Genomic DNA, 19,344 nt, shown 5'->3' with positions numbered 1-19,344 from the left:
TACCATCTCACAACGTCGTCAGTACGTTCTCCTAACGTTATAAGATTACCAAGAACGTTCCAGATACGTCCTCTGTTCGTAATATATTGGTAATTCCATGACTTACTAGTAACGTAACTACAACGTTGTATGCCCGTAATATTATTACCATCAAATTACCATATCACAACGTCGTCAGTACGTTCTCCTAACGTTATAAGAAAACCAAGGACGTTCCAGATACGTACTCTATTCGTAATATATTGGTCATTCCATGACTTACTGGCAACGTAACAGCAACGTCATGTGCTCGTAATTTCATTACCATCATTTACACATTCTTTATATGTTATTATTACCAGAATTTGCAATTTAAAATGTGTAATTAAACGTCAGACACAAGACTGAAATGTCCCTTAAGAAAAAAAAAATGTTTCTTTTCACCAAGTCAGAGTATGGATGACTGCTTTTTATATATAGTGATGTGACATACAGCGCGTGCCTTCACAAATGGAGTGCGCGCACGCCCACAGTATGTTGACAAGAGAGTAAAGTTAATTTTTCTGAGAGAAGAATTTATTTTTCCGAGTTGACAACGAATAAATGGCTTTTATAAAAATGTATAAAGTTAACTTTGGAAAGACGCAAAACCTTTTCTTATTGTTATGTTTACGTTAGTGCTGGTGGCCGTTAGAGTTGCCATGGCAACCGGAAAACATTCAAGCTGCTAGAGAGGACAGCGTCGACATTTCTCCATGTTTATCGTCAGTTTTATAGCAATAAAGTTCAACAACTGCGTCAGATTGGTTAAGTAACATTACCCACAGTCTACTTTAAGTATATTTGTTAATATTTTTACCTCTGTGATTATATGGTATCTTTCCTTGATCGTCTGAAATATGTTTTAGCAAAATGTTACGCTAGCATAGCATATGCTTTTAATGATACTGAGTGCAAAACGTCTTGAATGCTTTTATTTTATGTTTCGCTGTAGGCTACATTTTTATTTATAGTTTGAGTGTATTATATTATTTTTATTTGGAGTTTTGTTCATGTTCTGTGTGTTTTTCAAAATAAATGAATTGAATTCATTTTGAGTCTGCATTCATCGTTCACAGCTGTTGGAATAGCCTTTAAATTAGTTTGGGCAAATGAGGACATAAATTAGGTTAAACTACTGCATGTCCGCCCATAGAAAAATAAAATAAATATAAAAATTACCAACTGATTACCAACACACAACTTATAATACACAACGTTGCCACGACGTCACAGTTACTAACTGGCAACGTCACAAAGTTACGTTGTAGCGACGTATAGGCACCTTTCACTTTTCCGGTTGCCACGACGAAAGTTTGGTCACCAAATTACGTTGCAGTTACGTAACAGTCACGTATTTTGGTTAGCTGGGATTATATTTATAATGCAATGCTAATCGAGATAGCTTTTCTCATTGTGCAGAAAAGCCTAAAATTATATATTTTCTGTCTGATTTTTGATCCAAAGCCACACCACGTCACAGAAGGTTATTTAAAACAATCGACTAGTAAGTTTGGAGCAAAAACGTGGCTTTAATCTTATAAATTGTCGTGTTTTGTTGGTGTGCTAAGCTAATATGCTAACAAACCCAGAGATGCACCTGTTCTGAGCTAATGTAAATAAATAATTTTGAATCGTAAAGCTCACTTTTTTCTCTCTTTTTTTTCCAAGAAGGGCATTAGATACAGTTTGAAAGAAGGTGAAGTGAGAAGTTTGGTGAATGAAATGAGGGATTAAATCATCTTGAATAGAACATCAGTAATTATAATTGAGACAAAAGAAAAGAATAAGAGCCATAAGCAGGCTGGAGATGTGTGAATGTGTTCAGGGGAGACTGAAACTGAATGGGGCAGTTAACACCACAAACACAATATAGACAATACCCTTGAATAGATGACAATAAACATCAGTTAACATTTTAGAGTCCTTTAAAGTCTCATGACATGGTCTTGAAAAACATGTAATAAAACTCAGAGTTTTAAACCTATCATCTTCAGATTTGAAATATAACATGGTCAGACATGTGGCTTTAGCTGCAGTGCATTTCTAGATTGCCACAAGGCCAACTTCACTTTTATTTTCATAAATATATTTCATAAAAATACATTTCTAATAACTTTTGAAAATTTCAAAGCTATTTTTAACTATTTTCTTCATTGTGACAATAATTAATTATGAGTTTACCATAAACTGCAAAGTGTCTGCTTTCAAATGAGACCTTACTTATGCTTTTAGTGCAAAGGGTTCATGAACTGTATCTGTTTTAGTTTGGGTATGTCATTTTTTGGGATTTTCCAAAAGCGGGGGTGCTGGCTAACAGGTTAATTAGTTTTAGCCTACATGAACAAATAGCAGAATAAACAACAGAACATGAGGATTCATCATCATCATCTTCAGGCACTTAAATCCTTCAGGATTAAATCCTATAAAAGGAATAAATAACTTATGTGCAAAATTTATTTTACCTAAATAATAAACATATTAACAAAATGAAAGGAACAAAATGCAACAAGTAATAGATTAAGCCATATATGCTGAGTTTCAGTTCATTTTTGAGAAGTCCACAGAAAGGAAATTTGTTTTGTTTTCTTTATTTTACAGGCAATTTTTTCTTTTTATTGTGAGTGTACAAAAATATTTAACCCTTCACAGATTCGAAATGTGTTACATAAATGTGATCATAAATGTCTGAGTATTTTAATTTTCCCCCGCTTTTATAAGAAAACGTAAGTGATCACGCCGGCGCCTCACATGCACACACAACATTGTTTTGTTTTTTTATGACTGAGCACTGTTCTTAATTCATTTACCCAGCAACATCACCTAAAATATAACTAAAGCTTAAATATAATAATTCAATTTAGTGCATTAGACAAATCGAATGCAAGCACATGAGAACAAATAAATGTCTACTAATAATAGTTAATGCAACACATCTCAAACGAACGTGTATAACCATGCAATATATTTGTTTATTTTGTTTGTGCTAACCTTAAGGTTTTTTATGCCATTGCAGCACTTTTACATTATTTTTCTAAGTAAACGGGGCTTAAAACAAACAAACAACAACAAAAAAAACATGTTTGACCATCGAGCTTGTCTCTGTTGTGTTTTATTTGTTTAGCTGCTTCAAGCCAAGCGCGCAGTTGCAGTGTTACCATGGACACTTCACTCTAAAAAATGCTGGGTTAAAAACAACCCAAGCTGGGTAAAATATGGACAAACCCAGCAGGTTGGGTTAAAAGGCACCTATTATGCCCTCTTTCACATGATGTAATATAAGTCTCTGGTCTGGTCAAGTTTCAGCTTAAAATACCCCACAAATTTGCCCCTATTTGGGAGTGAGCAAAAACATGCCTTTTACTATATTACTATATTGCTGGCTAAAAAAATAAATCCAAAATTGGTTGAAAAAAATGGCTGGGTAAAAACAACCCAATCCCTGGTTTTGTCCATATTTAACCCAGCAGTTTTTAGAGTGTTATATGCATTTTTGGGCTTGTTATTTTATTATTCTTATTATTATTATTCTTATTTTCCATATTAAGAGGTGAAAACCTATAGTTCAGCTGGAATGGCCGGTGTGTCCTTTAAACGGAGAAAAGTCAGCAGTTAATGCGGTGCTTGCGCAACAGAGGTGGCCGGAGGAATGGCCAAGCTTCAATCAGGGAGATGGATTTGTAATGCTTCCTCCAACTTATGAACATTTACACCTTAATTAAAGCTTCCTTTGGGCAAAATAGGAATAAAGCTAAAATATCATTATAATGTTATCCACACATGCATTATCCAGATGTTAGTCCACACGTACATTATCCAGGTGTTTATCCACACGTACGTTATCCAGGCATTTATCCACACATACGTTATCCAGGCGTTTATCCACACGTACGTTATCCAGGTGTTTATCCACACGTACGTTATCCAGACGCAAAGTAAAAAATATACTTCCTCAACTATGTCTCCGCCATCGCCGCCGCGCACTTTGAGCACAGCTCCGACACTTGACCGTGACGTCTAACGTCTCATATCTTACGTCTGACGCCTGAATACTATGGGATTTTGGCCAGATGACTGCCGTGCGTATACACGTTAGTTCTCCTCTCAGTGTTGAATTCACCCCTCATACAAATATGCAAAAAATCCTTGATATATATATATATATATATATATATATATATATATATATATATATATATATATATATATATATATATATATATATTAGTATGTACAGTACAGGCCAAAAATCTAGACATTACTATTTTTTATGTTCTTTGAAAAAGTATTTTATGCTAATCAATCCTGCATTTATTTGATCAAAAATTCTGATTTGTTTTTTAATAATAATAATAATAATAATAATTTTCTAAGATATTTTAAAATAATTTATTCCTGTGATCAAAGCTGAATTTTCAGCATCATTACTCCAGTCTTCAGTGTCACATGATCCTTCAGAAATCATTATGATTTGATGATTTGCTGCTCAAGAAACATTTATGATTATCAATGATGGAAACAGGTGTGCTGCTTTAGATTTATTTGGAACTTGTGATACTTTTTTCAGGATTGATTGATGAATAAAAAGTTAAAAAGAACAGCATTTATTCAAAATAGAAATTCTTTTATAAGTATTTACTATTACTTTTTTTATCAATTTAGCACATCCTTCTCTGAATAAAAGTATTCATTTCTTCAACAAAAATAAGAAAGAAAATGATTGCCCCCAAACTAAAAAAAAGTATATTAAAATAGAAAATCATTTTTTTAAGTTGTAGTAATATTTTACAATATAACTGTGTTTTCTGTATTTTGATCAAATAAATGCAGGCTTGATGAGCATAAGAGACTTAAAGCTTTAAAAATAGTAATGTTTTGACCTGTTCCAGTGTGACATCACATTACAGCACATGTAATGTACTAATCTATGGGGAAAATAATGAACTGAGTGGATGGATTTTTACCACAATAGGATGGTTGTTATTTACACACTGCAGACACATGATTATGATCTAGAACAACATAAAAGTGAATTTTGTCTAATAGTTAGTGGAAATTACTCTCTTCATTCTTGTTATCATGAACTTATTTATCATTAAAGACACAAACATGAAGTGTAAAACGAGTGGTACAGCCTCATGGAAAAAAAAAAGTGAACATCTTAGTTGTGGAGGCACATGTTCAGTTTGTCACATGTTCAGTATAGCTCTCTCTGTCAGCGACGAGGGATTCACATGTCATAAATGTAGGGAAATAGTCAGGCTGACAGAATGAATCTCAGAATTAGAGACACGCATCCAAACTTTAATCGAGGATTAAAGGGCACTTGAGTAACAGTGAGGCGGCCTAGCCGCGGAAAACACCACTCTTCCGTTCCGGTAAGAACATCAAACAGGTTCTCCCCACTCAGTGATGCACCCACTGAGAATCCTGTTGAAAGTCCCTAGTTATTGATGATTCTATTACACGGAACGTGAAAATAGAGACACCAGCCACCATAGTCACATGTTTGCCGGGAGCCAGAGCACCTGACATCAAAGCAAATTTAAAAGTGCTGGCTGATGCTAATCGTAAATACAGTCGGAGATCACAAAAATTAACATTAAAGAGATGTGTGAACTCGCAAGTACAATGTCAGGAGAAGTAATTTGAAGTCAGATAAATCCCAACACATAGAAACTCTTCCACCTAGATGTTATCACATAGAGACTGTGTCTGTACCCCGAACCAGTAAAAACAAAAATCTTCCAAACCCATTTAAGGGTAAAAAATTAATTGATGTTCAACAAATAAAAAATAGAGATAATAATGATAAACAAATGATAAAGCTTGGGTTGTTAAATATTAGATCCCTTTCTTCAAAAGCACTTATTGTAAATTATATTATCACAGACAATAAAGATGTGCTGTGTTTGACAGAAACCTGGCTAAAACTGGACGATTAGACTACTTTAAATGAGTCTAGTCCTCAAGGTTACGATCTTACTGATGGTACAATATGATGAAATGTTTTATGAATCAGAACAATGATCAATTCTAACTGCATCAGAACACATTAAATAGAGCATAAATCAATCCTCTCAGACACATCAGTAGATCTCCTCATGATCTCCGATCTTCTGGATCTTCTCCTCTTTCATCATCACAGTCTCCAGCATTACAGAGCCTCGACTTGATCAAAGTTTCCACTTCTGATGCTGTGACCTGAAAGTTTTTTGTTCCAGCATCTAAAGTGTTACTGTTAGGACATTTCCATTTAATTCCACATCATTTATTCACTATCATTTTGATGAATTTTAATAGAAAATTCTGAAATGTCCTCAGAAATCTAAAGGTTTACTTGTGTCTGTGTATGAATGTGACACTGTGTTTTCTAGTGTGGATCATGGAGGAGAGATCAGGATTACAGCAGGACTACGCAAATGTAAGTACAGACACACACACACACACACACACACACGCACACACACAGTCTGTGATTACAGCAAATCACAAAGAAATGGATTAATGTTTTACAATATCCCACAAACCCTGAGCGTCCTCAGTAATGATCACTGCTATCGTAGGGTTGACACAATGCCATCATCATCATCCCGTAAAATACAGGATTTAAAGGTTAAATGATGCGTCCCGTATCAAATCAGTACAGGATGTGATTTGTCCCATATTTTGCTGACACTAATCTAATAGTCTAACAGTCACTAGTCTAATCTTACGATACTCCAACATCCTGCGTCAGACATCACGTCCCGGGTTACTCTTGTGCTGTATTGTATTATATGAATTGGTTTGTAAGCTACTTACATATAAATTACAGATAAATAAGTTTTATAATAAGGTTATAATATTATTATTTTTTTATGCAAACAGACAATTACAATATTTACAGTTGAGACATTAAATGCAAAATACAAATACATGTACAACAAAACAATACAAAGCAGCCAGTTAGATTTGTGTGTGTGTGTGTGTGTATATATATATATATATATATATATATATATATATTAGGGTTGTCACGATACCATAAAAATGTCTTACGATACTATACCAGCTGAAGTGTCACGATACCAAGTAGTATCGCGATACCATGCAGTATACAAAATGAACCAAACTTTCATAAAAACATGAAAACAGACCAGATTTTCTCTGAATACTTCATTAATGAGAATGAATAACAGGCTTTTATTACCAATCAAATGAATCATTGTAAACAAAATTCATCTTAGCACTGCACAGAAGCTGTATGTAGCTGTAGCGTTTATGCATTTACACTTCAATTACAATTGCATAAATAATGTTATGATATTAATGTTTCAAATATAAAAATTTGAATATAGAAATAAAAATGTTGGCGGAAAAAAATGATAGAATAGATCTACTTTTAGATGGTAAAAAATGATAGAATAGGCCTACTTTTAGATGGGAGACTAAAGTCGCCAGTAGGTGGCAGCAAGTGTTAATGATTAAGTCAATGAATCATTCAACCGATTCGTTCAAAACGGTTGATTCACGAAGCAAATGACTGTCTTAATGAATGGATTAGTGAGTCAGTGACTCGCCCAATTTGTTCAAAAACAGATTCATTTAGAAACGAAACAAAAACAGCGCTCTTGCTCGTGTCACGCACTATCAGGAGCATTTTTGCCAGCCTATCTTGAAATATCTAACCCTGACTGGAGAGCAGTATGTATATTAAAACATATAATACATTTATAATTATAAAATCACGATTGATATGATTGATAAGAACCGAGTGCAAACCTGCTATAGCTTATTGATGAATGGAATTGCATTTGTCTGAATCGTGTTCACAAAGATGTTTCTAGAAACAAACTATTTAATCTTTTCCAGAAGTGAATTCAATTGAAGTGTACCTGCCGCACATACAACATTCCTTACGGTACTGACGATACTACCGTTTAAAAAATACAATGGCATCGCCAGTATTTTGAAGCTTTAGTATCGCGATACTACCGTAGTACCGGTACACCGTGCAACCCTTTTATATATATATATATATATATATATATATATATACAGTACAGTCCAAAAGTTTGGAACCACTAAGATTTTTAATGTTTTTAAAAGAAGTTTCATCTGCTCACCAATATTGTGAAATATTATTACAATTTAAAATAACTGTGTACTATTTAAATATATTTGACAAAGTAATTTATTCCTGTGATGCAAAGCTGAATTTTCAGCATCGTTACTCCAGTCTTCAGTGTCACATGATCCTTCAGAAATCATTCTAATATGCTGATTTGCTGCTCAAGAAACATTTATGATTATTTTCAATGTTGAAAACAGTTGTGTACTTTTTTTTCAGGATTCCTTGATGAATAGAAAGTTCAAAAGAACAGCATTTATCTGAAATACAAAGCTTCTGTAGCATTATACACTACCGTTCAAAAGTTTGGGGTCAGTAAGAATTTTTATTTTTATTTTTTTGAAAAGAAATTAAAGAAATGAATACTTTTATTCAGCAAGGATGCATTAAATCAATCAAAAGCAGGGGCGGAGCCAGAGGGGTGGCTTGGGGTGGCCCACGCCACCCCTGAGATTCGATTGGCCACCCCAGGTGCCACCCCAAAATCCTACACTACGATTGGCCATTAACGTGGTCAAAGGCGGAACCTTTGTTGACGCACTTTGCTGCCTTTAAATCAGCGCGGGAGCTTGGACAGTCAGACACCAGAACTCAGAAATGTAAGTAGCAAGTGTTTGATATAAGCTAACCAACGATACATGGCTTATTGTTTTTTAGCATGTGAGTTTACAGCACTACTACTTGTGCTAGCACGCAAAGATATATATTTACCTATCACATCTGCCTTGATATCTAATCGCACACACAGCCCAGTATCACGTCTGTTGAATCACGTCATGTAGGCTAATTTATCTACTGTAAGTTACCTGCCTATTCTGCCTACTCAGTCGACATTTGCTAGGTCATTAACTGTAGGCTACTTTTGTAAAAAGCATTTAAATATTTATCATTAGCAGATTAGCAGACGCAATTTTGTTGAAAAAAAAATGTAGCCTACATTATATTTTAACCAAATGAAACACGCCATAGCTCGCCCCTACCTTCAGTAAGTTAGGCTTAGGCTATATTCCCAGATAAATTCCACGCAGGGTTTCGTTTTTGTTTGTTCTATAGGCTATACAGTCAATGTTTTCAAGCCCTGTGTTGCTAACATACCTATGCTGTGAAATTAAGGTCTAGCCTACTGGTGGGTTTAGTTGAATTTGAGTAATAGGATATGCAACCATTTACATCTGGAGATAGTTATTTGTGCTCGCCAAAATCATAGAAATTATCATTACAAGACACTTACAGTATCTCCTGTAATCCAAGACAGATTTTCTTCGAGTTGTAAGGCTTTAGAGCATTTATTTTAACAAATGACATGGAAAACATAATTCATTTCATCCACATATCCTTATGCACAATGCACAACAACAATTTAGCTTAAACCTTGAGAATCAAGCAAACCTCACGGCCGTCAGGGCCTTAAAGTGACAGGCACTGAATTCGACTTGCACATCACCAATGCAGTAATTAGGGCTGCACGATTAATCGCATGAGATTGTCATGCGTGCCTCGTCAGTAAAGCCGGTTCTGTGATTAGTGGTAAATGTCCATCACCTGCTTTCAAATGGAGCGGCACTTAATATACAGAGCCGTAGTTCGCGGACAAGCTACGCAATATCGCGTTCATAATCGAAGGCGATTCATCTGCGATTATGAACGCGATATTGCGTAGCTTGTCCGCGAACTACGGCTCTGTATATTAAGTGCCGCTCCATTTGAAAGCAGGTGATGGACATTTACCACTAATCACAGAACCGGCTTTCAATCTCATGCGATTAATCGTGCAGCCCTAGCAGTAATGACATGAAAGAGTAGTCTATATCGTTTAAACTTTATAAATAGTAATAGTTTAGCTCACAGGTCAGATGTGGCCTTTGATTAAGCTTTAATTTTGTGTAATTAATTACACAGTAAGTAAATAATATGTTTTTTGTTGTGCATTGTGCCAAGTCTTGAAGGTGTATTTTTATGTTTGAGATGTTTGTTTATTTATATTTGATTTTATTCAAATAAAAATAAATTTGATGTAAGAGTACGGCCTTTGTCCTTCAATTTATGAGTAAGGTGTTCGATGCATGATTTTATGATGCCACCCTTGAATTAATCAGTGCTCCACTAAGGCCACCCCTGTTAAAAAAACTGATCAAAAGTGGCAGTAAAGACATTTATAATGTTACAAAAGATTAGATTTCAGATAAACACTGTTCTTTTGAACTTTCTATTCATCAAATAATCCTAAAAAAAATATTGTACACAAATATTTAGTACAATTGTACACATTAAATGTTTCTTGAGCAGCAGTTCAGCATATTAGAATGATTTCTGAAGGATCATGTGACACTGAAGACTGGAGTAATGATGCTGAAAATTCAGCTTTGCCATCACAGGAATAAATTACTTTGTGAAATTATATATATATATATATATATATATATATATATATATATATATATATATATATATATATATATATATATATATATATATATATATATATATATATATATTTTTTTTTTTTTTTTTTTTTTTTTTTTTGCTATCTGGATGGAAGAGCTAGGAAGTCTCAGAGAGTTTGTTGTTGTTGTTGTTGTTGTTGTTGTTGTCCATCAGAGTGGATCTAAACGGATCTATCCATCACAGCGGATCAGAATGGATCTTCCTCACACGACAGGACTGCTACCTGTTAAGGCACTTCAAACTGATAAACACAGTTTCAATCTCCCCTTTTGCCAGGACTCCTCAAACTGCACCACACAGCCCTAATCCCCCTTCAGGAGATATCTTATCTATGCAACGCAGTTCAAATTTCCCCTTTGGAAATTTCCCCCTTTGGAAAGTGTCCTGACTGTAATCCAGAGATATCTTAACCATGCACTACAGCTTAAATTTCCCCATGGTTTGTCCCCTTATCCAAATTTACCAAATACTAACCTAATCACTTTCTTCCTAATTCTCCCAGCTCTTTCAACCAGACAGCAATATTTAAAATGCATTAAAAGTCAGAATAACAAGATGATACATAAAAGATATAAAATACATTAAAAATGAAAATAAAAACAGGAAAAGGAATTAAAAGAATAAAAAGATAATACGTATAAAATAAAGTGCAAACAGTTCGGACATAGCACAATGCTCAATCATCAAATGCATAGATAAAAAAATGTGTTTTGAGTCTGGATTTGAATGTGGCTACTGTTGGAGCACACCTGATCTCTTCTGGAAGCTGGTTCCAGCTGCGGCTGGTGTAACAGCTAAAAGCAGACTCTTCTTGCTTTGAGTGAACCCTTGGTATTTCTAAATGACTTGATCCTGATGATCTGAGTGATCTGTTAGGTTTATATTCTATGAGCATATCTGCAATGTATTGAGGTCCTAGACCATTGAGTGATTTATAAACAAGTAACAGTACTTTAAAATCAATTCTAAATGCAACTGGAAGCCAGTGCAAGGACCTGAGGACTGGTGTGATGTGTTCATGTTTTCGGGTTCTGCTCAGAATCCTGGCAGCAGCGTTCTGTATGAGCTGCAGCTGTCTTATGGTCTTTTTGGGAAGACCAGTGAGGAGCCCATTACAATAATTCACCGGCTGGTGATGAAAGCATGAACAAGTTTCTCTAAGTCTTGACTGGAGACAAAGCATCTAATTCTTGCAATATTTTTGAGATGATAATATGCTGATTTAGTTATTGTCTTTACATGGCTAATGAAACTCAGGTCTGACTCCAAAATCACACCAAGATTCCTGACTTGATTTTTAGTTGTTTGACCCCTAGAGTGAAGGTACATGTTCACTTTGAGAACTTCATCTTTGTTTCCAAACGCAATTATTTCAGTTTTGTCTTTGTTTAACTGAAGGAAGTTTAGACAAATCCAATTTTTAATTTCATCAATGCATTGGCACAGGGAGTCAATGGGGCTGTAGTCATTAGGTGATAGGGCTAGGTAAATCTGGGTGTCATCTGCATAGCTGTGATATGCAATTTGGTTCTTTCTCATTATTTGGCTCAGTGGCAGCATATATAGGTTGAACAGGAGGAGTGCAAGAATTGAACCTTGAGGGACTCCGCATGTCATGGATGTCCACTCAGACTTTTGGTCACCGATACTCACATAATAACCTCTCCCTTCTAAGTATGACCTGAACCATTTAAGGACCATCCCAGAAAGCCCAACCCAGTTTTCCAGCCTGTCAAGAAGAATGTTGTGATCGACAGTGTCAAACGCAGCACTGAGGTCGAGTAGAACCAGCACTAATAATTTACCTGAATCTGTGTTTAGGCGAATATCATTTATTATCTTTATGAGTGCCGTCTCTGTGCTGTGATGCGGTCGGAAACCAGATTGAAAGTTGTCAAAGTATCCATTCAAGCTTAAGAACTTGTGTCAGGTTTGGTGGTGGTGAAAGGAGCAAGGACTCAATTGCAAGAATGCAGGCTTTATTCAATAATAAAAATAAAACAAAAACATAACAAAAACTACCCCAAGGGGGAAAACAGACTTGAATTTAGACTATACTTGACTTGACCGACTTGAACTAGACACATGAGGAAGAAAACAACAACAAACCAGCACAGGACTGCAAACACAAGCAGAATAAATATGAGAGCAAACAAGGCAGGTAATGAGGGAGGACAGGTGGGGCAAATCAACCAATAATGAGATAACAAGGTGGGCGGGGTCAAGACAATAGACATGAGAGCACATGGCACAAAGAAACACGACAAGCCATGTGCTCACACCAAACAAAACAACAAACAAAAGCACATGGCCAATGAAGACAAATCACAAGCCATGTGCTTACACAAGACGAGACATGAACACGCAACTATGAGAACTCATAAGCTGCGTGTTCACACAAAACAAGACAACATGAGAGCACGCAGCCCGTGAAACACAGACTGCGTGCTACACAAAAGACAAAACATGAAAGCACGCGGCAGGTGGAAACAACCGCGTGCTACACAGAACATGATAATACAAGAGACAAAACATGAGACAAGAACGCATGGCAAGTTAAGGAACACTCGACCATGCGCTCACAATAAAAGACAGGACACGAAACCAAAACCAAACTAGACACGAGTACCGGGATCCGAACGCCACGCTCCCAACATGAAACAAGGCACGCAGACAAGAGAGCGCACGGCCCCGAGAACACTCGAGACCGTACGCTAACACAAAAACACGACAAGAACGGGAGTGTCAGAGCTCTGTCACAAAACTAAGAAATAAACTAGACAGAAGTGACAGAACCCTGACAACTTCTTCAGCTGATTGAAAACAACTTTTTCAATGATCTTGCCCATGAAAGGAAGATTTGAGATTGGTCTGTAGTTGCTCAATATGGTGTTATCCAGATTGCTCTTTTTCAGGAGGGGCTTGCCAACTGCAGTTTTCAGGGATTTTGGAAAAGTCCCAGAGAGAAGTGAGGCATTTACCACTTCTAGGAGATCTGCTTCTAAACAGTTAAACACACTTTTGAAAAAAGATGTGGAAAGTGTGTCAAGGGCGCAGGTTGATTGTTTTAAGGTGCTGTACTGTTTCTTCCAAAATTTTACCATCAATTGCTTCGAAAACAGACATAATAGCATAATAGCTGCTTTCTGATGTTGTGATCTGATCTGTTTTACCCCAGTGCAACTCAAGGATGTGCTGATCGCCTTTCTGATATTATTAATTTTCTCAGGGAAGAAGGAAGCAAACTCACAGCATTTGCTGTCTGAGAGCATTTCACTGGGAATCTGACTTGGGGGGTTTATTAGTCTCTCTACAGTAGCAAAAAGAGTGCGGGTGTTGTTTAAGTTTTTGTTTACAATATTTGAGAAGAAGGTCTGTCTAGCTTTGCCTAGTTCCACATTGAAAGCATGAAGAATATCTTTATAGATGTGATAATGGATTTCGAGTTTTGTCTTTCGCCACATGCGCTCAGCTTTTCTGCATTGTCTTTTCATATTTTGCACTGCTGTTGAGTTTCTCCACGGTGCTTTTTGTCTGCCACTCTTCTTCCTGACTTTCACAGGAGCAATGTTATCAATAACATTCTGTACTTTTAAGTTAAAAGAATCAAGGAGAAAATCAACAGAGTCTGCAGATATGTTTGGTGTTAAAGATATAGCCTTCATAAACAGTGCACTAGTATTCTCATTTAAGCATCGCTTTTTGACCGAGATAGATCTAGCTTCAACAGTCGAAGAGATCAATAAATCAAAGAAAATACAGAAATGATCAGATAGCGCTACATCCTTAATGACAATGGATGAAATGTTTAGACCCTTACTAATAATTAAATCTATAGTGTGTCCACGATTGTGTGTAGGTCCATGTACATGTTGAGTCAGATCAAAAGTATTCAAAACAGTTATGATTTCTTTTGCCATATTGGATTCTGCATTTTCTATGTGGATGTTAAAGTCCCCAGTAATAGCAAAACAGTGAAACTCAGAGGAAATTGCTGATAACAGTTCTGTAAAGTCCTCCACAAAGACTGGAGAGTATTTTGGAGGCCTGTAGATAACTATAAGTAGAATGCGAGGAGCACCTTTTAACACAATACCCAAGTATTCGAAAGACAAGTAATCACCAAATGACACTTGCTTGCATTGATAGACATCTTTAAATAGAGCAGCAACACCTCCACCTCTCCTAACAGCTCTGCAGACACTCATAAAAGTAAAGCTAGGAGGGGCTGTTTCATTCAGGATTGTTGCACTGCAGCTGTCTTCAAGCCATGTTTCATTTAGAAGAATAAAATCTAGGTTGTTTGAGGTTATTAAGTCATTGACTAGAAGTGTTATTTATTTTTAAGTGAGCGGATGTTTAAAAGTGCTAACTTAACAGTCTTACTTTCTGTCTCTACAGTAATCTTAGTTTGACGTGTAATAGGCAGCAGATTAAATGGGTTTGCCAAACGGTTTGAGAAGGCCTTAGGCTTTTTATAACGTAATAAAACAGAAATAGAGAAAGCTACAGGCACACTGGGTTCCCACTTATTCTGTAAACATTTGATAAAGTCACTGTTGTCATAGCGGGGACCCAACACACATCACTGAGAGCTGTTATCGGTTGTTTTTGGTTCACCTAGAACAGACGGAGGAGGTTGAGTGCCCTGGCGTTGTGGCAGGGGCCGAAGAGCTCTCGCAGGAGGAGTGGGAGGGCGAGCTGGGCCCACAGGTTTTGGTGGTTTCGGGGCTTGACGCTTTTTTGTTGATATCTGGGGGCTCGCAGCAAAAGAGTGGGAGAGTTTGGTTCCAGCATACACCAGTTCCTCCATTTTCTCTGAGAAGCACAGAAGAGGGGATGCTGGAGAGAGGGATAACGTGTCCGGTGAGAGGGGCTGTTGCTCTGGTGTTACCGGACGCTGTAATATGTTGTCCTGGCTTCCCTGGCTGTTTTCCCGAAAGTCGTCCTTGGGTGCTGAATCTTGGAGCAGTTCTAACACGTCACTGTCTCTCGGTGAGCTCTGTGGGCAGGGCTCAGTCAGGATTGTGTGCATGAGCAGTGGTTGTTGTGGCTGCGTGGTGTTATCATTGACCTTGTGGGATGTGTCAACCGCATGTCCATTCAAGTGCTGAAATGAAGTCCTGTGGTCAGTTGTACTCTGTCCAGGTGTGTTTGTGCCATTCAGGTTGAGTGGATTTGCACACACTGCTGAAGGATGATGGAGGCAGAAGTAGATATTGTCCTTTAGCACTCTTGAGCCCAGTTTGTTTGGGTGCAGGCCATCATGAGTGAACAGTTGTCTCTGACTCCAGAACAGATTGACGTTGTCGATGAAATTCGGTCCTTTTAAGTTGCAGGTTTTTTGCAGCCATGCATTAAGACCAAGCAACCGTGTAAATCTATTTGTTCCTCTTGCTGGGAGTGGTCCACTGATGAACGACTGAACTTTTAGTCTTTTAAGCATTTCAAAAAGTTCATTGAAATCCCTCTTAAGGAGTTCTGACTGCTCCTTCCGAATATCATTCTTCCCCACATGAATGATTAGTCGATTTGTCTTATATTTCATCATAATGCTCTTAAGTTCCCTGTTTACATCAGAAACTGTTGCATGTGGAAGGCAGCATGTAGTTGTATCCCTGCTGCTAATGTTTCTGATAATAGAGTCACCCACTATCAGAGTCCTGGGCTCGGCTGCTCTAAGAGCTGAGTGCCGCTGACTGTTCAGCCTTGAGCGGTAGTTAGCATCGGTGTTAGCTGCTGGCTGATTTGATCTGTGTCCGATCATGTTTGAGGATTCCTCACCCACATTCATTAACACTTCAAATCTGTTCTCCAGATGTATTGGCGGTGGTAGGGAGCTATTGTTTGGGGTAGAGGATGCTACTGCATTAATATGTGATACTCGTGACAATCTGATTTCTCGAGTGCCTTTGGGTCTCGCTCCCTGTGTGTGCCATCGATTAATATGTTGATCAATTCGGCACTCAGTACGGTCTGTTTAGGGGCATTAGATTCATGGGACTCACCGACTGTGTGCTGAGGACGTCCATGATGAAGCTCTGTTGTGTGTTCCTTCTGGTTTGGTAGTCCCGCAAGTAACTTTGTTTCAAGGACTGCAATCCTTTGTAGAAGTCTGTGGCAGTTTGTGCAACAGGTAGATTATTCAACCAGAGGAGGCATATTATTTCTAATCCTTGTGGATGTAGGCAGCTGTGTTTTCCCTTCTCCGGAATGTAAGCTGATGGCTGCCGTCAGTGGGAGGCTGGTTGGATAAAAATTCCCCTTTTTTGTAGCAATTCTTCCAGTTAAAAAGATTGTTGGTGCCAAGATTTGTTGTTTGAGCACTGTGCCTATTTGCTGTAGTTAAAATTAGGAGATAAAATATAAAAGCAATAGAGCAAAGCGCGGAGCTGTAAGCAAGAGCGTCCAAACAGTAGCGAAGCAGGAAGTTATTACTACTACTACTACTACTAATAATAATAATAATAAAAAATTAATAATAATAATTTTATTGACAATAATGATGATAATAATAATAATATTTCAAGAAAACTAGAGAATGGAGGATGAGGAGGGTGACAAAAACATTAGTAATAATAGCAATGTTACAATATACGCCAGACGGAGACAGCAGGTAAAAGTTAAAGGTGTTTATTGGACACAAGCAGAGGTAAACCAGATGACAGGTAAGTGAATTGCAATGGTTGAAGTGATAGTAGAGTGAGTAGATGATAATACCTTTGTGTTTGCAGGATGATCACAGAAGCTGGCTGGGGATGACGCTGGAGGAAGACACTCACACACAGACTTGGAACACACGAGGGAAAACGGAGGCACTGAAGACAGGTAGGTAACGACTGGAGTCCTTGAGGTAAGCATAGAGGTAAGTTCCTGTAATGTGAACGAGACCGGACAATGTGGCTGTGTGTGTGAGTGTCTCTTGTAGTGCTGGTGATGATCGTGCTGTTGAGGTGCAGTTGGCGGTGATTAGTACTCAGGGGAAGGTGCTCATTGTGATTGGTGGATGCTAGAGCCTGGCGTGACTGTTACAGTACCCCCCCCTCCCCCCTCCACGGCCCGCTCCTGAGGGCCGAGGACCCCGACGTCATGGTGGTCTTCCTCTTCCACGAGGGGCAAGTTTGTTGGGATGAGCAGCGTGGAATGTGTCTTACGTGGAACCCAGAAACGTTCCTCAGGACCATAGCCCTCCCAGTCCACGAGATATTCGAGCTGACCACCACGGCGCTGGGAGTCCAAGATCTCTCGCACCTCATAGGCAGCTCCATCCTCCAGTATGAGTGGAAGGGGGGGCTCGTCCTCGGTCACACCAGGCTCTGTGAAGGGTGGTGAGGTTTTAACAGTGACACATGGAATGTGGGGTGAATGCGGTATTCAGGTGGTAATTGGAGTTTGTAGGTGACCGGGTTGACCTGCTCGAGGATGGTGAATGGGCCAATGAACCTGGGACTCAGCTTACGGCATGGGAGGCGCATGCGGATATCTCTGGTGGACAGCCAAACCTTCTGTCCTGGCTGGTAGATGGGAGCTTCGGAGCGACGACGGTCTACAGTAATCCTGCGCCTCCGCAGAGCACGTTGTAGTTGAGTCCCAGACCCTCTAGCTCTCTCGGAACCAGTAATCCACCGATGGTACGTCAGATGGTTCCCCGGTCCAGGGGAACAATGGGGGTTGGTAGCCGAGTACGCACTGGAAGGGTGTGAGTCCAGTGGTCGGTTGACGTAGGGAGTTTTGTGCGTACTCGGCCCAACCCAGGTACTGGTTCCTGGTGTCCTGGTGGCCGTGACAGAAGGTACGGAGGAAGCAACCCATCTCCTGGATCTTCCGTTCCGTCTTCCCGTTCGACTGCAGATGGTATCCCGACGATAGGCTGACGGTCACACCTAGGAGCGAGAAGAAGGCTTTCCACACACGGGAGATGAACTGTGGACCTCTGTCAGATACAACGTCTTCGGGGATACCGTAGTATCGAAACACATTGTTGAACATTAATTCAGCTGTTTCCATAGCTGTGGGGAGTCCTTTCAGAGGGATGAGATGACAGGATTTGGAGAATCTGTCTACTACGACAAGTATGCAGGTACATCCATTGGAGGCTGGAAGATCCGTGACGAAGTCCACTCCTAGGTGTGACCATGGTCGATTGGGAACGGGCAGAGGTAGGAGTTTGCCTGATGGTAGATGGCGAGGACTCTTTGAGATGGCGCATTCCTTGCATCCCTGCACGTACCTTCTGACATCGGCAGCCATGTTGGGCCACCAGAAGCGCTCTTTCAGCAACGAGAGGGTTTCATTGACCCCCGGGTGGCCAGTGCCGAGTGAAGAGTGAGCAGAGTGAATGAGTGGAGTGCGCCGTGTCCTGTTGATGTATTGCAAGCCCGGTGGACAACCCGGCGGAGTGTCGGTGGAGACATTGGAAGAGGGAAGGGTCTCGTTAGACCAGGTGATCGGGTTGACGAATAACTTCTCAGGGAGAATAGTTTCAGGTTCTTCAGGATTTTCTTCGGGAGCATGGAGTCTTGAGAGAGCGTCTGCCTTGATGTTTTTGGAGCCTGGTCGATAGGAAATAGTGAAGTTAAAGCATGTGAAAAAGAGAGCCCAGCGGGCCTGTCTGGGATTTAGTCTCTTGGCTGCTCGGAGGTACTCAAGGTTTTTATGGTCAGTGAGTACTAAAAATGGATGTCTGGCTCCCTCTAGCCAATGCCTCCACTCCTCTAGGGCCAGCTTGACGGCGAGGAGTTCACGATTGCCGATGTCGTAGTTCACCT

The 19,344-nt window shown here is 38.9% G+C and overlaps 1 protein-coding gene across 1 annotated transcript in view; it reads left to right on the top strand.

Moving 5' to 3' along the window:
• Window positions 1-19,344, top strand: part of LOC125269540 (NLR family CARD domain-containing protein 3-like) — an 82,955-nt gene that overhangs the window by 56,878 nt on the left and 6,733 nt on the right. Inside the window, exon 8 of the mRNA XM_048192426.1 lies at window positions 6,396-6,442. Within this exon, the coding sequence (XP_048048383.1) occupies window positions 6,396-6,442 (47 nt within the window). The remainder of the gene's footprint in view (window positions 1-6,395; window positions 6,443-19,344) is intronic.

Source organism: Megalobrama amblycephala, linkage group LG6 (assembly GCF_018812025.1).
Source record: "Megalobrama amblycephala isolate DHTTF-2021 linkage group LG6, ASM1881202v1, whole genome shotgun sequence".
NCBI lineage: Eukaryota > Metazoa > Chordata > Actinopteri > Cypriniformes > Xenocyprididae > Megalobrama > Megalobrama amblycephala.
The sequence above is the reverse complement of the archived record's forward strand: the minus strand, read 5'-3'. Positions and strand labels throughout refer to the sequence as shown.